At 38.4% G+C, this 27,474-nt stretch overlaps 2 protein-coding genes across 4 annotated transcripts; one reads left to right on the top strand and one right to left on the bottom strand.

The window, feature by feature from the left end:
- The first annotated feature begins 667 nt into the window (after positions 1-667).
- On the top strand, positions 668-26,836 carry RBM11 (RNA binding motif protein 11). Of its 3 annotated transcripts, none has more exons than XM_072431974.1 (5): positions 19,142-19,280; positions 20,992-21,154; positions 23,334-23,412; positions 24,002-24,083; positions 25,864-26,836. In XM_072431974.1, the coding sequence occupies exons 4-5, from the start codon at positions 24,003-24,005 to the stop codon at positions 26,200-26,202; spliced, it is 420 nt and encodes a 139-aa protein (XP_072288075.1). In that variant the 5' UTR covers positions 19,142-19,280; positions 20,992-21,154; positions 23,334-23,412; position 24,002; the 3' UTR covers positions 26,203-26,836. The 3 variants fall into 2 exon arrangements, with proteins under 3 accessions (XP_072288076.1, XP_072288075.1, XP_072288084.1); XM_072431975.1 differs by lacking the exon at positions 19,142-19,280 and adding an exon at positions 668-795.
- LOC140322830 (stomatin-like) lies at positions 2,269-14,795 on the bottom strand. The gene is made up of 7 exons (XM_072399445.1): positions 14,433-14,795; positions 13,391-13,488; positions 13,239-13,308; positions 10,621-10,703; positions 8,739-8,942; positions 7,617-7,751; positions 2,269-3,631 (listed from the first exon to the last, which is right to left on the bottom strand). Exons 1-7 carry the CDS (start codon positions 14,563-14,565, stop codon positions 3,443-3,445), a joined length of 912 nt encoding a protein of 303 aa, XP_072255546.1. The 5' UTR covers positions 14,566-14,795; the 3' UTR covers positions 2,269-3,442.
- Positions 26,837-27,474: the final 638 nt, after the last annotated feature.

Genomic DNA, 27,474 nt, shown 5'->3' on the forward strand with positions numbered 1-27,474 from the left:
AAGCTTTCTATCATACAAAACTGTTATACAGCACTAAACCATTTATCTGACCTTTGTACTTGTTAATACTTTTTTTTATCAAATTAATTTTATTGTATTGTAAAATTCTTATGAAGGTCACAGAGGGCTGTAATTGAAGCTTATTTGTAATTTTTAACAGCTAGAAAAAGGAAAAGCAGTGGTGACAAATAGCACTTAGAGGTTTAAATACCATTACTTGCATGGTAATTAAATCATCATTCACCAAATTACTGGGGGCATGGGAGGGATGTAAACTTTGTCTAGCACATAAATTCTTGTTTAAGCATTTGCTTGCAGTGGAAAACAGTGGTTGTGTGTTTTTTTTTAAACTTAACCCAAGTAAGTAGCTGGAGTGGTTAACCTTGCACCAATAATACCGCAACATAAATACATGTTCAAATGCTTATCATTTTTAGTGGGTGGCTAAATGTGGTTAACCAAATCAGTACCACTTGAAAAAAATGCTAGTCTGACCTTAGCCTAAAGCTACTCACACTGCATAAATGTCCCCCAAGATTAATGATTGTGATCATCTCCAGCAAAAATAGCGTTCTGCTGTGGTGGATCACTACACGACCGACTGGGATGACCATTGTCATTTCAATTGGGGGAGGACACAGCAGGAGGCCTCTATCTTGTCCTCCCCACTCAACTTTCCTAAAAACTGAACAGTGCTGTGCATACAGTGCTCATTCGTTCCACGATTTATGTTGTTTCCAGCATTTGACATCTGTATACAGTGGAGCTAAACCCTTCTCAAAGAATTGCGAGCAGGTAGGTCCTTTAATGCTGTTTGTCCATTTTTTTTTTATAAATCCTCACATGTCCCTGCTGCATCTCAGACTTTGCCTTCTTTTTCCTTGTTCTCTGGCCATCTTGCTTGGTCGGCTCCAGATAACTTGCATGCACAGCTCAGTGTTTTCTTTAGAGAAAGTAGCAATCCGGCACATAAGTGTGATTTATTGCAAAGTAGAAATTACTTGTCCCTTCAAAAATGAACCTGCCTGATTGCAAATATTTTTAACAGAAGCTTTAGGTGTTTAATTGACTCATTTAAGGAACCATTACCTTTCATCACTGATACTTTAGGTAACAGCACATACACCTTTGTGTCAGGAAGGATTTAAATCCATCAGTTTTTTTATTTAACATATTCTAACTACTCTGCAATAAATAAATAAGGTGACCACTGGGTCCATCCCCACAGTTTCATGGAAGTAATATTTAGCATTTTCAGTCTGCATTTTCTTTACCCATCAGGTCCAATCAATGTAAGTGCAGCTCATTTATATTCCCTGTGTTCAGCTTTATCTGTAAATGGTGATCAGCTCCAAGTCAGCACTCTGTAATAAATCTTCCTATTTAAGTAATGTTTTGTGAAAATTACTGGGACACCTTTAAAATGTATTCTTTTGAAAATATTAGTTTCCTGGTTATTCTAGGTAAAGGCAAATCTACTGATCCGTGTGCTTTTTCTGGATTCCTGGCACATAGAAACCAACAGGCTTACAATTGCACCCAGCCAACCAGCATTTACAGAATGAAAATCAAAAACAAAACCCTGTGTTTTCATGACAGGTTTACTTTAATTTATTTCATCTGGAAAGGAGTGTCACCCATGTGCTGTTGTGGTGTTGTGGAACTGCAAGATCCTGCATTCCAGAAACAGCATGATAATACCAGAGACAGGTAGGCTAAGCAGTTGAGGTTTAATTAGGTTGCAGGTCTAAACAAAGAATTGCAGATATTTCAGAAGCCCTTAGGCCCCTGAAAAAAGAGTATTTCAGTTACAAGTTTTGTATTCTCAACTATTGACAATCCACTGCTGGGCTTGGTGGGTTAATACCGGCCAGCAGGCAGCCAGGCAGACAGTTGTTTCTTATTATGTACTGATCAGCCCAAAACTCCCTGCCTAATATCACAGGTAATCCTTAAAGTGACACTACCTCAGACCCACCCATAGTGCATCCTGCTGCCATCTCTCCAGGATAACAACCTGCATGCACCTGGCCATCCACAGACGAGACCCCTTTATATCAAAGCCTCATGGTCCAGTTCTGATGCTCACTAAAAGTTTTTGGCAATGGACAGAAATCAACTCTGGTCATAAGAAGCAATCTGTGCTTGTTTTTATCTGTAGCACTCACCCCCGTAGGGGCGTCTATTTGTACCCAGGTTCTTCCTGGAGGTGATCTCAAGAAACTGACACAGGCACACAGAATTGCCATTTTGTAGTTTTATTGTAAACAAGAGAAAGGTGAAAAGTAGCAGAGCATTAAAATTATTAGTCGAACATGCAAAGTCCGAAGAAATCGGCAATATCAAGACAGGCAAAAGGCAATACTGACACAGAGAATGATAATTTACTCTTAGGCTGCGTACACACGTCCAATGGTTCTGTTGTGCCCAATTTGCATCACTCCCGCCAAAGAGCATGTACAGTGTGGATGGGGGTCATATGCTCAATTTGTTTTTTCTTTCTGTTTACAAAGGCAAATTAAATCATAGAGAAAGATGATCAGTAAAAAGATTGATAAGTCGGGATGTCTGAAATCACATGTGAGTATTGGAGAATTTGCCCAGATTGTAAGCTTGCAAGCGTAGGGTCCTCCTCTCCCAGTGTCTGTTCTGTGTTGCAAATATTTTGCTATTTGTATTGCTGGATGATTTTATTGTACTGTGTATGAAATAAGAAGGTATCTCCTATATGCCCCATACTCTTTATCAGTGTTTCTCAGCCGTTTCCCATTTTCCGGGAACTCCTGCTATAATTACTATATCCACAGCTCACGATATATATGTGTGATGTCAATGGGAAGAACACCTCCTACATTGCAGGAAAATGGGAAGAATGTCACCTTTACAGATGCCCAACAAGACCATTGGCATCTATTAATCTGCCCTATAAGACACAAAGTGTTGATTGCTCAAGTAACCCCTAGCAGCCTCTGGAGGACCCCTAGGGTTCCACTGAAACCTCTGAATGTTAGCAGTGAAAGAGAAAGCACAGTGAACTGATCAGATCATATACATATTTTCCTTCTGTATCTTGTTTCATAACATAGAATAAATCAGGCCATGACTAGACAAATGCCATTAAGTTCTGTTTGTTATATTGGGTGGATATGCATAAAAAGTCAACTTTGTTTTGCTGTTTGTCTTCAATGCAGAGACACAAGAGGAATAACTTTGTTTTTTTTTTCCACTAACTTATTGCTTATGTACTGTATTTGTATTTCCCAATATTTAGGCTCTCATTGTTCACTTAAAATATATTTGCAAATGTGTGCCACTAATCATTCTTCAGAAACTAATCCAATTAGACAGGTCCACTTTAGCAATAGGTAGAGTTTGGGCTGAGGAATTTCTGGAGTGCACCGGGCACAAGAAAGGTCCTGCTGCAACTTGTTCCTGGCCTCTTCTATGTTCGAGATAGCAAAGAAAAGAATTCAATAGGGATGGGAAAGACTATGGTGGAATTCCTCTCTGCCGCAATGTGTGACAAGGTCTGAAGGTATCGGAGCTGGAGGGCGGCTGGAGAATCTGACATGATTACTGCTGCTTCTTTAAGAGCCATAGAAGCATTCATCTCCCCTTCTGCTGCAACAACCTAAAAAACATAAAGCAAACAGAATGAATGAAATACCATGTTCAGTATCTAGAGGCATTTGTACATTCTGAGGTTTTTCTTTAGATTTGTTTTTCATGTATGCTAAGATCTGTCTGAGATCTCTAGGAGGTCACCCAGGAGTATATATATATCTCCTTTCTGCTTAATATAATTCTCTGTCTATTGGTTTACACTTATGAGTCCCATCCTTCTACCAAGAATACATAATAGACACACCATCAAACTTTATACATATCACCCTTGGAAGAAGCAGCCAATATCTATCCAAAGAGTTGCGAAACGCATTGTGTTAACTGACATTATTAGACTTACAAGAAATAATAACTGCTGACAAGATTGGACCTAAATTGTTCTAAGGGTTTCAGTTTTTGGCTTTTATGTGACAAGTTTCTGTCTATGAGCTACATTGCACTGTTTTTCATTTAATTGAATTTACATTACATCCAATGGTGGTTAATAGTTATTTTTTTAAAAAGATTTATATCAATTTTGATGTTAAACTTTAATAAGCTGTGTGTAACCAGTGCCTATTCAACATCTTTTTGAACTCATGCTGTACTTGACCTTCTTTGGCATCGTATATGGGGATGTGGCACGTGGTTTGTTCCCCCAACGATCCTACGTAGATTTATTGTTTTTGGTATCATAACCATGTTATCACAATTGATATTCAATAGATGGTTAAGTAGGACATTATATCAGCCTATGTCAAGCTGAACATTCATCATAGATGTTTTTTTTTAAGTTGATAAAATTCAGACTGAATATTAAACAAGTGGATGGTGAATGAAATATATGTAATCAAATGCAAATTATCAACATGTATGCCAATATATATTTAACATCAAAAAAGGTTTACTGTATGTTTAGCATTAGTCTTTTTCAATACTATTTAGCCAACATTTCATATTCCTCTCCTATTGTGCACCACTCTCCCTCATCTATTGGATTGTAAGCTCTCTTTGACAAAGTCATCTGCTCCTCCCCTTGTGCCATTGTTTGAATTTGCCTGTTCTTTGCAAGCACTCTCCCTCATCTATTGGATTGTAAGCTCTCTTTGACAAAGTCATCTGCTCCTCCCCTTGTGCCATTGTTTGAATTTGCCTGTTCTTTGCAAGGCCTAATTATTTTAGAATAGGGGAATAGGGGTTTCAGATCCTCCATGGCCAAAAGGGGATCCTACATTCAGTAAGGTTAGGGGTAGCCCAAGTTAGTTCTGCACAAGGGCCCACTGGTTATGTTCTGTGTGTAGGCATTTTTTAAGTAAATTTAATAATATCCAAACAGACATAAATATAGCAACAGGAATGTTAGATCCTAATGGGTATATATGGCCCAAACTTTTATTATTTTTTGGATATAATGCAGAAGGTTTAGAACTCCTATCAAGTTATTTTGCCATGAAAGGTTCCACTGGAGAAATTATTTTACTCCCTGTTAGAGATGAGCGAGTGAAATTTTAAAATTCTATCGTGGCGAATCAGGCTGTTCTCGCTTACTGAACATGTAAGCGAGAACGGCCTGTGTAAATTCAGACGTCAAGATCAAATTTTTTGGGACCTGCAAGAGCAATCAGGGAAGCGGAGCTTACAGCTGCAGCACTGTAGTATCTGTTCTTGGATAGAGTTCATTGCATTGCAGCCCCGGTACTCCTCCTGCCTCCCTAAGCACTAAAGAGTAAATGAGAGATTGCCCGGTGATCGTGCACAGCAGGATGCTCACGACTGCATTCATCAATTTCTGGCACGGTACTCCTCCTGCGTCCCCAGGCACTAAAGATTAAATGAGGGCAAGCACTTTTTTAACTTCTAGTGCCCGGAACACGCGCACAGGAGGATTCCTGTAAATTCCTCGATCTTCCGATGGGTCCGGTTTCGCCAAAATTTTGTTAGAGGAAACTTTGGATAGAATTTTCGCTCATCCCAACTTCCTGTGTGGTAAAAAGGTAACCTCTATTTTATGTACAGCGCTGAGTAATATGTTGGCGCTATATAAATACAGTTTACAAATAATAATAATGGTTAAAGTCAGCAGAGGTGTTTACTAAGCAAACTGATGTATCTCATTCAAGGGAATAATTCACATTTCGTAAATGTCCTATACTTCTTTAGTAAATCAACTTCATTGTCCCTAAAGCTACGTACACACCTCCAACGGTTCAATTATATATAATAAATGTATGTACATAAATATTTTTACTAACACACTTACTATATGAGCTACCTATTGCATTGCAAAATAATTTTGAGTCTGGGGTACTTGGAGTTACGCTACGTACACACGTGCTCAGGTTCTTGTCCGATAATCGACGGCAAAAATCAAGGGAGACCCTGGTGTGTGTACAGTGCCCATCGTTCATCGTCTAAACGACCATCCTGGTGGACCCATGGACGACTAACGATCCTAATGCAAGGGAAGAGAGAGAGCTCACAGCAGGGTGCCGCTATGTCGCTCTCCCCCTCCCCTCTGCATAGAGAAGAACGGTGCTGTATGTGTACAGCACTCGTTCATGCATTAATAGTCATTGGAAAGGACTGTGAAAGATCCTTTCCAACTACTATTATTGCACGTGTGTATGCGGCTTAAGCCTTCCTTGTAATGGGAAAGATTTCCCATTACTTACAGACAATAGGTATTCAATAGGGATAGCAATAAAACCTGACAGTTGTCTTAATCCTTCCCAACTACATACAAAATAAAACAAAAATGTTGGCTAGAGTCTGACTTTATATTAGATTTATTTCTGCTCAGGCCTTCACTTTCCCTAGCTGCAAGGCACAAACCAATTTTCTGTATTTAATTTACGGCTCTAAATGTATAACTGCACAATGTTTACTTAAATGTCCAAAGACAAATCTTGTGGTGACATTACAGAATGAGAACAATAGGCTTTTGTCAGGGTATCCAAACATTGAATATTATATTTATACAGAGGATGCGGAAGTGACACTTCCAGGTGGTGTTCCTCAATTGTTTCCTAATTACATTATTTATTATAATTGGATTTAGAATACAGAGAGCCTGGGTACTGCATTATCCTATGAATGAGTATGAAGATCCTTGAGGCTGACCTAGTAGTAATATGCATGGTCCAATCGAAGTGCCTGAGCCCCCTCCCCCTATTATAAATCAACCTGTGGCGATAAAAAAAGCATGGCTCCCTATTCCTTTACCATCATACCAGACGACATGCCTACCCTCAGTGCTGGGGAGCCCAAAATTGAGGGACAGGGCCTCTACCCATTCAGTCTCTCAACTAGAATGTGAGGTGTTTAGGATAGAACTTCGAGAAGTTTAGGATAGAATATGGGAGCCTCCTAAGAACATATAAAGACTTAAAATATATAATCAGTTTTTGTCTCCAGAAGTAGTTTCAATAAGTACATTGTCAAGAGATGTACATCTATTGTGAATCACAACAATCTGACCTGGTGATGTTTATCCAACACACAGATGTGCCACTAAATAAGCGATCCCTGAATTCCTATATGTTTAGACCCTTGATGTCTCCAGTAAGAGGACTCCTCATTACTAGTAAAATCTATCATCAGGGGGCTAAATAGTAATTAAGTGTAAAGAAATTATAAACCAATGGCATTTCCATGTGGTCTTTCAATTCAATGGTCTTCCAGGTGTTCCAATGACCCGGGGGGGAGATGGGGTCTCACTAAGTACCTTGCAATTTAGGTGCATGGTCTGCTTTAGGAGGATGATTTGATTCTTGGTCTATTGAGCTCTGTAAATTACGGGCTTTCTTCATACAAAGCAGATATGTAAAGATTTAAAAGCAGGAGAAGTCTAAAACTCCACTTGCTGGCTGTAAATAAATATAAAACGTAATATTGTATACATAGTTAACTACCTATGGTGGTACCTCTCAACTAGCCAATATTCCTCTATTTATTGTAATTATCTGCCACGGATCCCAAACATTGAACCCTTTGTTAAATGAATAAAACAATACCTTGGCTTTTGCTTCTCTGGCAGCTTCTGCTTCAGCAGCCATAGCTCTCTGTAGGGATGATGGCAATTTTACATCCTTTATCTCCACACGTTCCACCTTAATCCCCCATTCCTTTGTAGCATCATATAGAACTCTCTGAAGAATAAACACAATAGCTTCAAAACAATATTACATCTTTAACTCTGTGTTTCTCAACCAGAGTTCCTCCAGAGGTTGCTGGGGGGTTCCTTAAGCAATAAACAGTTTGTACCTCTCAGGTCAGTGTAAGTGACACCAATGAACTTTTTGGTTATCTGTAAGGGTGGCATTGGTCCCTCCATGTAAGAAGAATTTTTCTCACTGACCACCAGAGGTTGGAATTCAAGTGGTGCAACTTGGACTGGAGTCCGACTTAAATCGGCTAATGAACATCTTGTAAATCGACTTGTGACTTGTTTTGTCTGCTATCAGCTGAAGGGGATGGGTAGGAAGGCAGTGAGTCTTCTGTAACACTTCCTTTTACCCGCATTCCTTGCATTCTAAGTCTAAGGCTTTCTCCCCTGACAGCTGAAGAGAGCGGGGAAGAAGGTGGTTTTACAGAAGCCTCACAGCCTTCCTTCCCCCTTCATCTGTCAGAGGAGAAAGCCTTGGACTTAGAATGCAATCCTGTGCTCAGGAACAGGATCAGAGCTCTTTCTATATGGGGACAACTGGGGATAAATTAAGTAACTTGACTTGGGACTCGACTTAGAAGAAATCTTGTTGACTTGAAACTTGACTTGGGACTTGGAGTCAATGACTTGGGACTCAACTTGGACGTGAAGAGTGAAGATAGTCCAACCTCAGCTGACCACAACACTAATATACTGTAAGCTGTGGATATAGTAATTAAAGAAGGGGTTCCCTAAAAACCTGAAAGGTATTTCAATGGTTCCCTAATGTTAGAAAAGTCAAGAAACACTGATCTGACATGATCACATTATAAAAGCAAATAGGAAAACCAGAGAGCACCTGTATTTGGGAAATTTTAACTTAGATCATATAATCTACTAAACAAATATTAAAAAAAGTAAATTACCAAACAGAAAAATAATTTAGCTGCATAAACGGCTTTTTTAAGAAATCAAAAGTGAATATACTTACACCCATCTGGTCAGCCATCTCCTCGCGATCTACCAGAATTTCTGTGAGACTTTTAGTACCCAGCATATTTCTTAGTGTGGTCTGGGCCAGCATTTGAGTTGCTTGATTGGCGTTGTCTACTTTGATTACTGTGACGATTGGATTGAATATACGATAAAATACAACTGCATCAACCATGATGGTCACTGAATCTTTAGTAAGAACCTATTAGAGAGAGGAATCAATGGTGCACTTCTATTACATGGGAACCCGGGTTACATACGATATAGGGACTGTAGGTTTGTTAATAAGTTGAATTTGTATGTAAGTTGGAACAGGTACATTATTTTATTAAATGTAGTGTCAGTTACTGTATAAAATCCACACTGTGAGTTAATTACAAACAAAGAAAAAAAAAAACAAATACAAAAAAAACTTTTTTGGAGCCTAGACATTCATTAACTTCTGGCGCAAGCTGTGCTTTGATATGCAAAAAGAAACAACTGCAGAGTTTGTCTTGGTCATTGAAGAATTACAAGAGGTTGCAGAAGAGCAAAAGATTTCTGTAAGTCATGCGAACCTCCCTCCCCCTATCAAGGCTCTGTCCTGCACACGAACAAGCTGAGAAGCCCTGATCATATCTAGGAGTCATCTAGGAGTCATCCATATGTCGGGTGTTCTTAACTCAGGGACTACCTATATAGGCATATTTATAGGCATGGATGCAACACACAAAACTTTTTAGGACGTTTTAGGATCATTAAATACTCCCAATTCCTCACACACACAATACACAAATGTCAAGCTTTAGGTAATGCCTAAGCTGTTCATGGTGGTAATTTTAATTTACAAAATGAATGAGACTCCCCTTAGATTTCAACGAGATCCCCATTCAGATATGCAGCCTGGATGGGCAGTAAAAGGGGAGGCAGTAAATGATCCCCTTCCACAATTTTCCAGCACCAGGCTGAATGTCTGCTCTGAACATTGGAAAATCCCCTATGCCTCCAAAAAGGATGTGATGGCTTGTTGTGTTTATTACGGCGGAATTGTGAACCCATCATTTATAGCGGGTGAACACATATCCACTTTTTATCAGGGGAATGTGTACAATGTTAAGAGGAGGAAATGCAACCACACAACTAAAGGCAACTTGTGGCTTCCAGGAACTTTGCTGCAACCCGACTGTAACGCAAATGCAAGTTTGTGCTAACACTTGCACAAAGTGGTTCCCTACAGCCCCATATAGTTTAATAGGGGGTGGTTAAGTATGTGGTAAAACACTGAAGTTTTCTACAAATCTAAAAAAGCCTTAGCTGCAAAATGACTTATTTTTCTGATTTAAAATGTATTTGTAGTTGTACATATGGTGTTGTGTTATGCAAAATGACCACTAGATGGCAGGCAAGGATTGCAATTTTCACATTCTATTCTACACATTGTAAATTCTATACCAAGTATTATTTGCATATATAAATTGTATTTTATAATTTGTATTATCTGTATAAGTAACCATAATGTATTGGTATATTTGGAGCACACTGAGATTTATTTCCTTTATTTTCTTTTGGCACTTCAATCACACTAAAGCATGATTAAGATGTTTGCTTGAAGAAGAGGAAACATTATTTTAAGAAATTAAAAAATCTCTAATATCATGTGTCAGCACCTGGATATCCATTTTTATATCTATAAATATGGGTTTAGAGGAGCAAGATTTTATTTGTTTTTGTACACGTGCTATGGTCATTATGAGGGAGTTTCACATTCGCTAATAGATATGAGTTTTTATTTTTGCTTCATTTTATGAACCAGGGAAGCAGAGGTGGACATCTGTACCTAAAACTATTCAATGATTGACTCAACCCATCAAGCTTCACCTATTTGATTAGGAATTACTTACTTCTTGAGGAGGGACAGCAAATGATATCGTTCTTAAGTCAAGTCTGCAAAAGTCATCAGTGCATGGAAGAATCCAAAAAATTCCTTTAAAGCAAAGTGTGAGATAATAATAAGAAAAAAATACAATGAAAAATCTTTCAATAAAACAAGATATAACTTACAACTAGATAATTATTCAAATCTAAAAAATTACTGTTTACCTTCACTGACAACAATGCTGCATATGCAGACCTGTACAATAATATGTCTGCACACCTTTTTGTAACATTTGGGAATCTTTTTGTTAAGTTTTACATCGCTCAGCTATGCAGATTTAAATCCAAAAAATCCAATACATAAATATATGAAGGCAGACCACTTCCTAACACGTTTCATGGCCCTACAAGTCACTGCCTCAGGAGAGTTGGAAGACACTTTTTTTGAAACTGGAAAATGAATTCTCAGGCAGACTTCATATGTTAGAATAAAGGGAACATTTCAAATGTAGTTGATACTTGCAGTGCAAAAACAACAAATTGCACAATTCCCAACTTTCATACTGGGAACTTCGACAATGGTGGCAACCCTATTATGTAAAGGTCGTCTTGGACATACTGTGGAGTTCAAGGTTATAGGTATGTCAGCTGTTTTGTATGATTATATTTCATTTCAAAAATATTTTCTCAATATTAGAAAAGGTGTGCGTGTGTGTGTGTGTGTGTGTGTGTATATATATATATATATATATATATATATATATATATATATATATATATATATACAATTCTACCTTTGCATATCAGCAGATGTGCATATGGTTCCTTTTCTCAAAGGCTGCACTATTAAATTTGTGCTCACTGTTTTGGCTATAAGGACCATCTTTTTCATTGTTTTTTACAGTTTAGAAACCAGTTGTTTCATTTTAAAGAACAAAGTTAAGGAACCCAAAGACAATTACTGTCTTTATTTTATTTTTAAATAAGTTCCAATGTTAGTACATGCAGTGGGAATACCCAAAACATAATTAAAACAATGTTTTTGCAGTGTGTAAATGAATGGGCACAAGTATGAGGTTACAGGTAATTACATTCTTAGTAGAGTATCACATTTAAACTCTGCACATCCAGGCTCTGTTTGAACACATTTTCTGTATCTTGTTACACTTGGATATTTATTCTGCAAAGTATCCTTCTTACAAGCTAGTGAAAGAGTACAGTTATGTGAAAAAGTAGCTGCACCATATGGAGTTTTTTTGCCATGTCAACAAATAAAACATCAGGTCTTCATTCAAGCTGTGCTGATAAAGAAAAGTGGAATATGGAATTGCCAAAGTGTATTCATTTTTGCAATCTAAATGACTGAAAATTAAGATTTGTCACATGTAAAAAAAAAAAACGTACCCTTACATTGACTACTATTTTTAATCCAAAGAATTAAAGGTTAGAGTACTAGCTAATATTAAGAACCTCCATTGAGAGTATTCTGTAAGAATCTTAGTAAAACCTTACATATGGAGGGTCTGGTGCTCTCTTTTGTGTAGTGTCATCATGTCAAGATCATTAAAATATACCAGTAATTACAGGTAACTTTGGTGATAGTTGCTGTTCAACCGCATGCAACTACAATTAGAGGGTACCGTTTCACCATTTATAACTGAATTGGAAGTTTGCCAGGAAAAGTCTTTGTTAGCAAACTTAGAGTGATTCTGATTTGCTTGTTTGCTGGATGTATGACAGACAAACTTTTAAGAATTTTAAGTGCCACCTGGACCCTACCCCTTCATGATATTGTATACTACATGAATATATATGTTTTTTATGTCTTGATGTATGTGAAATAAATAAGGATATGTGGATTATATGTGGATCCAAAGGAAGATAAGGTGAACCAGAAGATTACTGTAACTATTCTTCCTGAAAGCCAACTTGTGGCACAGGACATGTGGGGACATTGGGATCTCTTCCATCCACCAAAGACATTAGAGGCTTGCCGAGACTTCTGGGACAAATTATCTGCTGTTTTTGGCCAGCCTTGGATGAAAGCTGAGAATTCCACTCTTCCTAAAGAGAAGTTTGGAGCTATTTGTATTTCTTTGTGCAGCTTACTGATATATATTTGTTTTCAAAAACAACAAATTTCTTTTGCACTGCTCCAAAACTACTTTATTTTATTGTTATGTTGCCTGTTATTCCTTTGGGAATCAATTAAATTAAATAAAAGTCAAATATAAGCAGAATGTAATATTAGGCCAGGCTCAAAAAAGTAGAAGCATTGGCTTTCTTTGACTCCTCAATAGGTTTATAATGGGGCAAAGGTAATTCTAAAAAGATCCAAACTCATACATCTTGCTAGATCTGGAGAAGTAAGGTTTTGTCCAGTTGGACCCTGTGAATTTTAAGATGCTGCTAGTTTGTATATGAGGATCATCCATTTATGACAGTGATTTAGACTTTTATTTGGTAAATAAGGCTTACCTGATGTGCTGGAGATTTCTCATTTAGCTGCATACAGAAAATCTGTATGCGTGGACCTAAGAACATCCAGCATAACAGCCCAATGCATTCTCTGTCCATCAGTATTCCAGCAAAATACAAATGCTTGCTTGTGGATGCAATGTAATCTAGGACACATACTACATACCTGGTCCTTTAGCTCCAGACCTGACTCTTCCCAGGCGGAAGATAACTGCCCTTTCATATTCTTGCACAATCTAAAAATACGGTCATATTAAAAACTGAGAAGAATTTCTGCAGTAACACACAGAATTTAATGTCAAACACTCATTTTCTTACCTTGATACAGGACCATATTGAAATAGGAAAAGTCACAAGAACCAGCAAAAAAGAAATGAAGATCAGGACATATCCAAAACAGCTGATATCTTGCCTTTCTGCAAAATATCAAAATATAGTATGTAATTAGATTAGGGAAGACATATAAGCCCTTAGAACAGTTATACTCAATCAGAGTTTTATGGAATCCTAGGCTTCCTCTAGAGATTGTTAGGGAGCAATAAGTATATATATATATATATATATATATATATACTGACACCATTTAAATATTTGGGTATTTGTAAGGGTGACATTGTTCCTGCTGGCCAACAATGTAAGAGGCATTGTTCCCATTGACCATCAGGCAATTTACCATGAATTGGGCATTTCATAAATATAAAAGGTGTTCCCTGAGACCTGAGAAGTTATTTCAAGGGTTCCCCTATGTTAAAAAGGTTGAGAAAGGCTGCTTTGGAATAATCAAGCACATATCAATAAGAAAGAAAAGGTTATTTAAGGTAATACAAGAAAAACGTTGTTTAAACTGTTTGTGTAGAAAAAAGCAAATTGCTCATTACACAAGCAACTTCTGGAAAAACCCTGGTTGGGGAACACTGATATAGGCTATATTCTGTTGATCTCTTGTCCTGGTCAGATGATAATTTGATGTCTAAAGGTCAGGACACACCATCCCAGAATGAATATTCTCTGAAAACTAAATGATCAAATGGCTTAAAAAACTTTCCACTATCACTATTTTATTTCCCAAATGAATTATGTTTATTCCTGTTTCCAGTATAGGAAAGAAACAGAGGGTATCATAAAATGGTCAGATTGATCATGTATGTCCAACTATTCTGTATTGTCTATTGGCAGTTGTAGCTGGTCTAGTTCTGCTCTCCTGTAAATAAGATAGGACAGCTGGTATTGTACATCTGGTTTTGTTTGCATAGCTTTTACCATCCAAAGATTTATCAAATAGTCATTTGGTAATTCATGTCAACCATATCCTTTGTATCCAACAAAATACATTGTAGAATATTAGGATGAGATACTTTACCAGGAACTGTCTCTGGATTCTGAGAATCTTCAGATCTTCCCGGCTTTTCCTGATTGTACCTGGTCTCCATTTCTGGCTGCACTTTATTTGTCTGCATACATATCAGGCTGTGATGGCCTGGTTCATCTTTCATGCGGAAAAAATTGATGGAGTTGCTTCTTGTCGCTGAGCATACAAAGTACCATCAGATGTGGACATCACAATGAATGATGTACGGAGATCCACCAGAGAACAGATTACTTTGAAAGTGCTGTACCTAGGTAAACAAACATTACATTGTAACTAAGATATCATATTCATGACACATACAAGTTGGTAATATAATTCTGGGTCTATTATTAATTAATGACAGTGGGATCATCCCATTATGAGGGGGTCATCTTCTTTAAAAGAATTGAATTACTCACTTCACCTGCTGAAAGATTTTAACCGACAGCAAAATGACAATTCAAAATAACAAAGAAACTTTGAATAATATGTGTGACTCCACTTTGTTAATATTGCTGGATGGTGAAAATATGCAAAACTGAGTGAAGGGAAACTATGTTTAATGAAGTCATATGTTTCAAGTAGTTACGACGGCATGTATTTTTTTTCTCTCTATTATTCAGATACTGTAGACCTGCATTCACTAGAGTTACATAGTGACTGATATAGTTACATAGTAAGTCCATCACCTTCAACCCCTAGGGAAATAAACATATACCAGATATAAAAACCCATGATCAAGAGGAAGGCAAAAAAAACCATGGTACATTTTTCTCCAAAAAAAAACTTCAATTGATTCCATGAGGCAATCGGATGTACCCTGGATTAACAGTCTGTTATCTTTACTTTAAAGCCTTAATACCCAGTTATATTCTGTGCTTCTAGAAATCATCCAGCTTTTTCCTAAAGCAATCTATATTAGTTGCTGAAACTACTTCCTGAGGAAGCTGATTCCACATTCTGCAGTCTATTCCTCTTTTAATACAAGAAAGTACTTTACTAGCTTTAGATATTGCAGCTTGGCATTGCATGTTCCTATGAGGTCTATGATCTACCAGAACCCCCAGATCCTTTTCTATTCTCGATCCCCCTGACAGCATTAAGGAATTAACTTTCCATCATGAAAAACACCCTTAGAGAATAAGGATAAATTATTCTGCTTGGGTCAGTCCAACAAGTTGGTAATTAAATCTGGTCCAAAGTGAGAAACTTTGGCAAACATAAAATAAAATGAAAATCTATATTGTTGTAAAAATACAATTTACTTTTTTCCCCAGAAGTTGATTCTTGGTAATCTAATACCCTGGTGCCTGTTGACGTTGTCACACTCATGTGTGCTAGCTGAGGTCCAGCGAAAGAATCATTTTATGGTAAAGAGGAACCTGCCAACAGAAAGTGTGGCCAAGGGGTTTTGATTTAGAAGTTTTCTGTTGGTGTAACTCCTGCAGCAATACCAATCTTCCCTTCTGGTGTGGGAGGTGGTTCTTAGGCAGCTTGTTTTGCCTTTGTATTTCTGCAAGGTGAATCATGGCTGGGTACTTCCTAAAGTGTCTGCACAAGCTTCTGGTTGATAAGGGCCTTCTAGAAGCTAGAGTACTTATTGGTATACCTCTGCACCACCAGGTGCAAGCCAAGGTTTTCCAGAAGGTGTCTTTATCAGACATGACTTTGCCTGGCTAAATATGCTGTAGAGTTGGCCCGTGCCAAAGAGCTGCCCACGGCTCTGGCTAATGTTTCTCCTCATCTTAGGCATAATCGCTACAACCCAGCATGCCAGCAGTTTGCCTTGGATGTTCCATAGGTTCTAAGGTGCTTGGGAGAAAGGTTTCTTCCAAGATCTCAGAGAATTAGGCCAGTGGGAAGAAGGTGGTACAGGAGACTAGGCTTTCACCATGGGAAAAGACATATTAGGGTAGCACTAACTCCTTTGGTGTGCAGCATCCTGTATTCTCTGAATTCTGAATCCTGTCTCCAAGGGATTCACCCAGTGTACAGTGAAAGGTATGTGGTGTCCCTTTCCATGCTTACTAAACCACATATTTCTGGTCATGTGCACCTTGCCACTGACAGCTTTGGTTTAGCAACAAGTAAAAAATTCTTTCCATATGATGATGCAGGGAAAGGCTGATTCCATAAGCCGTAATAATGCCAAGCTAGCTTTAAGTTGCTGAGAGTGCCGATGACATCAGTCTTAAGAAGTATGCTTAGTGGATGTTGGAGAATGATGTTGCCTCCTATGAACAATACCAGATCTGCAGTTATTCTTTGTAAAAATAATTGGGCTTCAATATCTTTTGTGCTTCTTTTTTAAAGATGAATACAGAGTGCAACAATTTTATTGCATAATCAAATATAATATAAAAGCTATCATATACTATTTAATAATAAAATACTATTACAAGTGAAAACGAAAACTGACACATGATTACAGTCGGTGCCTTGGTAGCGCTATAATTACTGCGTGATACACAAGAGAGATGAACCACTGCTACACCCAGACTCCTGAGGATCACCTTCTGCAGCTGTGGCTTGGTGTAAACAGATGTGCATTGCAAGTGATCTAACAACACAAATGCCTAAAATGTATTTAAACACCAAACAATTACTTAATAATATGTAATATTACAGAAAAAAATTAGGAAATTTTAGTTACGAGAAGGCAAACATCCCTTTCATTCCTGAGACTCAGATGTAGTCCTTTAGAAGAGGGCAGTGTGGTTTCTATATTCTATTTTATACATGTAGAGAAGTGCAGCACTAGAGGTTAGGTTGTATGTTAATGGCTGTCTGCAGTTTAGTGCAGCTGTTCCAATCCTTCTCCCCTTGTTTTTTTTTCTGGAATGTCCTTTTAAGTATATATATATATATATATATATATATAGTGCCTGACCGAAAAGTCACATATTCTACTATTATGTTTGTAAGACTTTAAGACTTTTATGCCCTTATGTATCAACAAATTTCCTTCAAAGTCTGAATGTGACTGGAGGTATACTAGCTATAGGTTCTATTTGTCAAACAGGGAATCAGACATTCCCTCAATCATTCTACCGTGGGAATCATTCCAGGTTGAATGGCAGTAGCTAATTCCCACAAAGAAATGTTTGAGGGAATGTCAGATTCCCTGTTTTATAAATAAATACCCTGTTTTTTAAATGTTAACAATAAATACATCAAGTTAACCTAAGGGTTACCGGACACAGTGGTTTTGGGGGAACTGGTGCAGAAAAATCATGCCTGGTATTGAGGGATAAGGTAACTACAGCTGCTTCACCTTCTGAATATTTACTGCAACGGCAGTGAGTACTGAAGGCGAAACTTGCAGCCTCCTGGAATACATGCTATTTCTGTGCATGTCCGACATCGGGCATGTGTCATAAGGAGCTTTCCTGGAATGTAAAAAAAGTGGCAATCTAACAGATGCGCAGATTCACTGGAACTTGCACAGTGCAGGATCAGGTGATGTAAGAAAAACCCAGGAGAAAAAAGAAGATGGCTGGGCCTGATGTCCAGTCTTCACCCGAAGGAAGAGAGAAGCGGGTTTGCGGAGGCATCCCCAGCTTTACACCTGTAAAGGTTAGTAATATTTTTTTTCCTCTTTAAAGCGGAAATAAACTAAAAATAAAAAAATTACACTTACCTTTAATCGCGCAGATCCCTCGACATCCCTGGTCCTTCTCAAGATCCGTTTGTGCGTTGTTCTTGAATTCCTCTTCGTCCCCATCTTCTGTCTTCTCTTCCATCTTCTTCTGGTCTTCTTGCAATATTACCCGATCTTGCACTGCACAGGTGCGAGATTGGGTGACGTAGCCATTGTGAAGGGGGAACAAAAAGAGCCGATCTCACTGCACATCTCTTTCCCCTTGGTGTAAAAAAATGCCCGGGATGCATGACGTAGGTATCCTGGGAGGATCTGCGCTCCCATTAAAGCGTACCTAAACTCAGAATTTTTTCTTTACATAAAGGGATAGACAACCCTTTTATGTAAATAATTCTGTTTGTTTATGTTTTTTTAAGTGCATCAATCTTTTTTTGCAGTGCAGCGTCGCCCTCTAATTCTTGCATGGGAGATTAAGAATGATTGGGAGCGCACAACCTCCCAGGATACCTATGTCGCAGATCCGGGGAGGCTCTTGGCTGCACCTTCTGCGCATACCCAAGCATCTCGGGCATGCGCAGAAGGAACCCTATCACAAATAGGTAAAAAAAACTGATCTGACCTGAAGAACTGATGCACAGTGAGATCCGCAAGTTTTTTCCTAATCTACGTCACCCAATATCATGTCTGCACAGTGCCAGATCGGGTGACGTAGAAAAAAGAACAGGGAAGTAAAGACGAGAAGATGTCGGCACCCGGCACCAAAACCTCCCGACGGACAGACTGATATTTTTTTTTTTCGATTTGGGTTAGTTTTTGGTATGCTTCTACTTTCAGTATTGAATGCTGTCTCGATCTTAACAATGTAAAAGAAAAATGTTGAGTTTGGGTACGCTTTAATTTACCTTTACACATTAATACCTGTTGACACATACACGTACAATATATAGGAAATATTAAATAAACACAGAAACTGAACATTGATAGCTGACATTAGACTTGTCCCAGTTTTGTTTTTGAGCTGGAAGTCACTTTGTGTTGGTCCCTGACAAAATGGCCGCCATGTTCCATGGACCTGTCACTTCCTGTTGGAGCTCTAGTGATGGCTGAGGAGCTAAGTATATGAGTGCAGCTGGAGAGACATGCAGGGAGTCTGCTGAGTGATCATGCTAAGAGGAAAGGATGAGGCTGACCGAACCCTCTATGTGGGAAACTTGGATTACAATGTGAAAGAAGAGATCCTGTATGAGCTCTTCCTGCAGGTGATGAATTGCAGTGATCAGCCTGAGGGGATTTCAGCTTTTAAAATAGTTATTTTCCTTACAGACTTTGCTTTTCTTTTCTATAAAGATTTATTAAATTGGGGATTTAAATGTATGATGTTAATTTCCATTTTAGTAGTATTATTAAGCCATTGAAAAGTGAACGAATGAGATTAATTTATTATTTTTCTGCAATTTTTACAGCATTTTTAGAAATACATAAATTTTGGGTGAAAAGTTGATGGTAAATGTATCCGCAAGGTGTTTTTCTTTTTTAATAGAAGTAAAAATATAATGTTTGTTTAAAAAGCTGTCAATCTCACATTTCCCAAAACATTCCCATGTGGTGAATCATCCATGTTTATGTATTCCAGCAGCAGTAATTGATTCTCCACCAGCTAATGTTTTAAGCGAATGTCAGATTCACTGCTTAATAATTGCAAAATGTAATGAACAATAAAGCATTTAATAATTGTAGTAAAGATAAGAATAGAAAATAGTATTTTTGAGAACATTTTAGGGGTAGTTTTAAATTTTGCCATGCAAAACGTTTGATATTTAATCAGCATTACTTCTTCCACTTTCAAGATTGTAAGCTCTTTGGGGCAGGGACCTCTCCTCGTGTGTCACTGTCTGTCATTTGCAACCCCTATTTATTGTACATGCTGCGTAATATGTTGGTGCTATATAAATACTGTTTAATAATAATAATGATGATGATAAAGCTTTGTTGGCTGTGGTGATTTCCTTTTCTTTGTATACTTATTTTATACTGCATATTATGGCAGGTTCAGACCCACCGTGGGAGCATGCGATCCCTTGCCAGCTGCTTGCATTGGTCATTCTACTAAAAAAAAAATTGGGATCAGGCCAGGCTTTTTTGCCAGAAGAAGCAGGTGATGTCCCTTCTGGAATATTCATTAACCTACCTGCCTGATGGCCATTTCTCCTATTCCAATAGTTATATCATCCCAACCTGGCCAATCAAGATGGCTGAAAATGGGAACAAGGAGCACAAGAAGAAGAAGAAAAGGCGGCACCTGTGACAGAACAGGTGAGTATATGCTGGGTTTAGTTTCGCATTAATGTACCAGCATTTTGCAGGTTTGGCAGTGGCCAGTACTGAGCCATTGACAGTCCTTGTGTCCCCATGCATTCTGTGGGTAGGTGCTCCATGTTTCATATTCCTCAAAGCAGCTGTTCACTGGCATGAGGAAACCGTAATCACATCATAACCTAACCACCAGATTGAACACTTGTTGGTGTGATGTGGTTCTATTTATTATGGCTCTCCCTATGCACCTTGTCAGCAGACATGGGGCAAATCTGCATTGTTGACAAAAATGCTGCATGAACTTCTTTGGCTGCATTATTGTGCATTATGTAAAGTTCCACATGTGCAGCTCAGCACCCCTGTGCTTGCCAGGACTGAATGAACTCCTTCGTGTCTGTGCAGAAGTTAAGTCATTCCAGCCTGGCTACTCAAGATGGCTGAAAATCACAAGGAAGAAGGAAGAAGATGGGGGATCCTTCACAGGGAATGGGGGCAGAGGAGTATAGCGTGGTTTAGTTCCACTTTAAGCATCCTATTCAAAGGAATGGGTAACACACAGAAACACAATGGTAATCGGTCACATGTTATCCTGGCTTTAAATCGCTGATATAGTTGTTATATAGATATGTGTACTATATTCTTTTTGCTGTCTTCTAGGCTGGACCCTTAAGCAAAGTGGCCATTGCTAAAGATAAAGACGGCAACTGCAAGTCCTTCGGGTTCGTCTGCTTCAGGCATACAGAATCAGTGCCGTATGCCATAGCATTACTGAATGGCATCCGCCTGTTTGGCCGGCCCATTAACCTTAAATATCGAACCGGTGAGTTCAATGGAGAGTATTATGTACTTCCATGGGGCACATAATTCAGTTATTACACATTGTGCCTTAGATATTTTTTAATTTTTGTTGGCAGCGCTTCCTTTTTTCTTTCAATTCATATACTTGTATATAAGAGCAAAAAAATAAAAACCTTTCCTTTCTTTTTTTTTTTAAGTGCTGACATTACTTGGCCAAAACAAATAATTAATATATATATATATATATATATATATCTGTTTTCAGGGTAAATCATTTTGTTTTAATGAGTTGATTATAAGTTACTTGCTCTTTTAATGATTTCTTGTACATTATTGTTCACTTCCACCAATAGATGTCGCTGTATCATTATGTAAAGTGTGTGACAAACTAATAACTTCACCTGTCTCCAACAGCACATTTGTAACACACAGTATATGAGCTATCTACTGGCATGACCCACCTGTAGTATAGTAAAAATAAACCAATACTCCTAGATTGTAAGCTCCTCCTCCTGTGTCGTTGTCTGTATTCATCAGTAATTTGCAACCCCTATTTAATGTGCAGCACTTTGTAATATGTTGGCACTATATAAATCCTGTTTAAAAATTATAATGGTATAAAATAATTATTTTTCTAATAATATTTTGAGGGCAAAACAAATCCTAAGTATATGTACACTATTTGAAAAGGAGAGACGTGGTAAGCAGTTTGCAATTGCTGTTTTGGCAATTATCTTTTTGCATTATTGCAGGGGAACTCGGATCATCATATTACCAACAAAAGGGGATTTAGTGGACTGACACTTTACAATTTTACAATAAAAAACAAAAACTTGTGAGATCAGGCTATACTCCTTGTACAAATTTCTAGGTTTGATTTTTCAGATTATAACAGCAATGTACTTTAAAAGCAGAAGTCCTTGTGGCGTGTGGGTGCCATTTAGTGCAGTTGGATAGGAGTCCAGCTGACATGATGGTGTTCCCTATAGGGGTGTGTGCATGATAGCCTGGGTTCAAAGGAAGTGAGCCAAATGAAACTGGATCATTTAGCAAGACAGACTGACAACATCCAGGAGTGGATAATATTTACCGCAGGGTCAGTCCCTGGGTTTTTACAAGGGGAGGTGGAGCAAAAAAAGGATAGTAGGTTGGTTATGTCACTTTAAAAGTAGGTGACCACAGGTCTTAGTCTCATCAGCTGCTGTCGTGCACTCTTGCACCATAGGCCCTAACTTTATAGAATGGGATTCCTCCCTGTAGCAGGCCAATTATTTTATATATTTACAGCTTAAGAAAAGGAACGATTTTAGCTGGAGCCTTATCTGCATTTATTGGCATCTGTTCTTCGAGTCACCCCCTCAGGGACAAAATAACTGGGACCATTGCCCATATTTGTCATATCTTGTATATATTAGACACATATTTGTTGTATTTGGTTCTGAAGCTAAATATTTATATTCATACAGACCGGAAAATGTTTGACTAGGCATGAAATAAGACTACAGATTATATTGGCACATTTGCTTTGAACGTGATACATTTGTGGCATGCCACAGCATTGTTGGATGGTATCCCCCTCCTGTAAAGGGCGGATATTCTTTGGTATTCACTGGTCTTTGGAAATGCTCAATTAATATACATACACATCAAAAATTATATATAATGTATGTATGTATATAAATAATTTTACTTACACATTTACTATGGGGGCTACCCATTGCATTGCAAAATAATTTTGAGTCTGGGGTGCTTGGAGTTGGTCTACGTACATACGTGCAATGGTTCTTGTGCAATGGATAGTCGTCTCGGGGCCCATAGTGGATGAGAATCTAGCGTTTGTACAGTGCTCATCGTCAAAACGACTGCCCTGGCAGATCCATGGACACCGAACGATCTTAATGAAAGTGAAGGGGGAGAGAGCGTAGTGGGGTGCCGCTCCATCGTTCTCCCCCTCCCCTCTCCAAAGAGCAGAACGGTGCTGTATGTACAGTACTCGTTCATGCAGCGTGCAGTCATTGGAAAGATTCTTCCCAATGACAAATATTTCACATTTGTACATGGCTTTAGTGGACAGGGATAGGCAAACTGAAGAGATTACTGACAACCTTATGGTGCATTGTATCTTGATATTATGTGTCTGGACAGGTTCACATTTTTTCCTGTTTATAAATGGTTATCTTTCATTTTTTTTTCAAATCCAGGGAGTTCCCACTCATCAGAATCAGACAGCGTTTTCCAGGGACCTGAAAGCAGCTTTGTTGGTAATCATTGAGACTATGGGTGAGAATCTAGGATATAATTTTGTGTGAAGTGCTTGGCGCATTTAATGTGTAATATATATGCAGTCTTGAATATTTCATAAGAACCTAAGGGCCACATGTAAACCTGTGAGTCCTGTGGATTGTGGCTCTTAATCAAACATTTTATTTATTTTTTAACAATTTCCAATTCGGAAACAATAAACAGCTATATTTACTCTAATAAACACAGGATATATAACGGAGAAAGCCATGGCTGTGCATTGTCTCTGGGATGGGGATTCAACTTTCTTTGTAACAGGACCTCAGACACAGGTTCTAAACCTTTCCCATAACTCCATTCAAAACAATAAAGTTTGGCTTAACCCCAAATTCAACTTATCACATAAAATGATGAAAAAGGAGTGACGTTTCTTGTCCAGAATGGCATCTAATAAATGCCTTTCCTCCTGTATTCCTCTTCCCCTGTGTAAAAACACTGAGGGGTTAAAATGGAATATCGGATTGGTGAATCTGCCCAGCATGGCATTAGTTATTTCTGAACTTGTACTTTCCTGCAAATTTGCACTTACATTTTGTTTAGTCTTCCTGTGTTTTATGTTTCTGCTCAGAATGCCTTATGAATCATCTTATTCTTCACCCCCTGTGGATGGCGGCTACTTCTCTCAGACGTACGTCTGTTTTCAAGGAATGGTCAGTTGCTGCAAGCTGCATGTAGTTTTGCATTTGCGTCATTTTATATGGTTTTCATATTTGCCAGGCTGTTTCACCTTTTGTGATTCATGATCCTTGAGGTTTTCAAGGCTCCTGTCTCTGCAATGTGCAACTCTTCCTTCTATTTGTCTTTTTCCTGAATATGCATATCCAAGAGCCACTATTTATCCAGATATGTTCAAAACACCGCACATAACAAAACCAACATGGTTGACACATTTTGGCCACAGTATGTCTTAATAACCATAAAGACCCATGTATGTCTGTTGGGAATATGTAGAGAAGATGACTCTCGGTTATTAGCAAGGCTGGTTGCAGTACAAACACATCTGCCATGTTGATTTTGTGATGCATTGTGTTTTTGTTTTTTTTACCTTTTATCTCTAAAGAAAAGTAAGATTTTATGGGTTTGATTGGGTGAGTGATGGCGTTCTATTTTAGGGCCTTCTGGAACTTTACTGAAAACTCAAAAAAACACACTTGCCTTTAATCCCTCAGGGCAGTCCGACCACACCGGGGGTGTCCGGCATCTGGTCCCGCTCCGGGCGCCGCCATCTTCACCTTCTCTTCCGGATTCTTCATTCTATGCCAACCGACCCAGGCGTGAAATCGGGTGACCTAGGATGAAAAATAAATTTGCTGATCTCACTGCGCATGCGTGAGATCAGCAATGTTTTCTCATAGAGCAAAAGGCTCCCGCGCACAGAAGGCGCACCCTAGAGCTTCCCAGGATGCCTGACACAGGTATCCTGGGGGGCTTTGCGCTTCCATTCATTCTGCACCGCCTAGGTATCTGAGATTTAGGGGATGGTGCTGCACCCCTTTTTTATTTTTTAAAAGCGTGTTGCACCTTAAAAAAAAAAAAAAAAAAAAAAAAGAATTTTTACCATAAATTAAAGGGTTCTCTACCCTTTTATTTAAAGTGAAAATTCTGAGTTTAGGTACGCTTTAAGTGGAAGAAGTGCCTCATATCTAAGCACCATGCTCTGTTGGACACCAGGGGGAGCTAGTGGAGCATGGCTGATTGTGTCCTGGATCCACATTACTGATAAGGCAACTGTAATTGCAGACATGCACATTGTACCTGGCCAGATCATTGTTCTCTCAACCCCTTTATTTCATTGTATTAATATTATTCCATAATTTTATTATTATACCTTATTTATATATTGCACAGCACTGTACATGTAACAGGGGTTGCAAATTACATTCTATAAAAATTGCTGCTGCCAATGCTTATCATTTTAGGGTTTTATAATGGTACTGCTAGCGTCTTCTGACCCCTTAGTTCTAATAGATGGTGAGGGGGGTATAGCCTGTAGATCAGACTGGATGGGGGGGGGTAAATAGCCACAGCTCACAGAACATTACTGTGGTGGTCAGTGTGATGAACATCACCCTTACAGATAGCCACAAAGATCATTGACATCATTTAAACCGACCTGAGAGGCATAAACTTCTCATTAAGAAAGCTCTAGCAAACTCAAGAGGAATTGAAGAAAAATCATTTTCTGATTTTATATATATTTTTTTTTTTGTGGAAACAGAACTGTAGATCTGTATATATGTTAGTTTTTTTTTTTTCTGTAGATTTTGGAAGATAATAGATGATCTGAGAGCAGTCGAATAATTGCAAAACCTGTTGGACATTGAATGTGTGCAGTTTGGCAAAGGATAAAATACAATTTAAAGTAAGAATACATTAAGATCCTATAAACTTATCATAATCTGGTGTTTTGGATTTTTTCTTCTTCCATAGATGAACAAGTTCATCAATATGCAGAATTCAGCATGTGGTTGGACCGCTCCGGATCAGCAAGGCTATGAACAGTTCTATCCATGGAACGATCAAACCTCGATGCAGCCATATCCCGTACCTCAGGCTGGCTGCAGTTTTGGCCCAAGCACTTCCAGTTGGGATTCAGAGATGACCCAGGACTGCCAGGTCAACCAGGATGAAGCAGGATCCCAAAATCATAAGAGAGCTATGGACTCTGACAACGATGGCTCGGAAGCAAGTCTTCGAGAACAAAGGTCCCGTAAAAGACGAAAGCATAAATCAAAGAAAAATAAGAATTTGGTTTATCTCAGTAAATAGGTCAGGCGCATGAACGTAACATGACTCCAGACAATCTGTAAAGCTTTATGAGAATTAAAGTTTATGCTCACTTTCTGTATATGTAGGCCTTCTGAATAGTTAGGCCCTCCTAATACATCTTCCACTTCTGCTGCTGTAAGCAAGGGTAAAGCTCAGAGCTGAAACCTCTCACATGCTATGGTGATGTTACCCTATTATGGGCCCGCTGCATGTCTGAGCTTCTCACACAGATTACTAATTGTGATATATACACATGCTGTGTTATCTCATTAGCTACCAGTATAAATCGCTGTGTAGCCAGACAGTGCAGGTTCCCCTGTGCTTCCAGAGGTTACATGAACTTCTATGGCTATAGTTGCATCGTTGACATGTATTGGTACCCTGTAAGACGATATTCTGTGGTGAGTACATTAGCGTGTTCATTTCTGATGCTTCCAGAACTATGCACTGTGTTGTAAGTACTCATCACCCTGACCATCATCACAACACTTTTCTTTGTATTTAATGCTACTATACAAGTGTTTTTAGTGGGTCTTGGCTGGAGCAGAAGCTTGTGTGTACAAATCTTCCGCACATAATCCCTGTTATATGTTTGTTTTTGAAGTATATAAGTTAATAAATGAAATAAGTTGAACTGGTAAGATTTCTTATTTATCTAAATACAAAGTTGAAATAGATTTGAACTCTTCTCTACCACAGTGTACAATCAGTTAGCACCGGGGCAGCATGGTGGCTCAGTGTTTAGTCCTCTGGCCTTTGCAGCACTAGGTCCCAGGACACTATCTGCATGGAGTTTGAATGTTCTCCCCTTGTTGGGGTCCCCTTTGAGGGATAGCTAGTGAAATGACTACCAACTTTTTGAAGAGCTGCATAATGTCAGTGCTATATAAATACTGTCTAATAATGTTATGTTCCAACTTTGACTGGATTGACATCTTTGCAGCTGTGATATTGTGGTCACATAAACGAGCGTTGTGCAGTGAAGACAACCATGTATGTAGTGCTTAAACGTTTTATTTACATAGGTACATAGTAAGTCAGATTGAAAAAAAGATATAGGTCCATCAAATTTAACCACTAGGGAAATAAACATATCACAGATATAAAACCCTGGTACAATTTGCTCCAACAGGTGAACAAAATTCCTTCCTAATTCCATGAGGAAATCAGATGTTCCCTGGATCAACAGTCTGTTATTTACATGCACCGCAAGTTAGCAAGGTGCATTATAAAATACATGACACAACGGTGCACCAACACATTTATGTGATA

The sequence above is a fragment of the Pyxicephalus adspersus genome, chromosome 1, assembly GCF_032062135.1.
Source record: "Pyxicephalus adspersus chromosome 1, UCB_Pads_2.0, whole genome shotgun sequence".
NCBI classification, from domain to species: domain Eukaryota; kingdom Metazoa; phylum Chordata; class Amphibia; order Anura; family Pyxicephalidae; genus Pyxicephalus; species Pyxicephalus adspersus.

What these genes read in the sequence shown, in the direction of transcription:
- RBM11 (XM_072431975.1), top strand. Translation starts at nt 24,003, where the DNA reads ATGCCTTATGAATCATCTTATTCTTCACCCCCTGTGGATGGCGGCTAC. An exon ending in ACGTCTGTTTTCAAGGAATG is followed by an intron (nt 24,084 to 25,863) that starts GTCAGTTGCTGC and finishes CTTCTTCCATAG; the next exon opens with ATGAACAAGTTCATCAATAT.
- LOC140322830 (XM_072399445.1), bottom strand. Translation starts at nt 14,565, where the DNA reads ATGAAAGATGAACCAGGCCATCACAGCCTGATATGTATGCAGACAAAT. An exon ending in GTCTGGAGCTAAAGGACCAG is followed by an intron (nt 10,704 to 13,238) that starts GTATGTAGTATG and finishes TTTGCTTTAAAG; the next exon opens with GAATTTTTTGGATTCTTCCA. An exon ending in TTGCTGTCCCTCCTCAAGAA is followed by an intron (nt 8,943 to 10,620) that starts GTAAGTAATTCC and finishes TCTCTCTAATAG; the next exon opens with GTTCTTACTAAAGATTCAGT.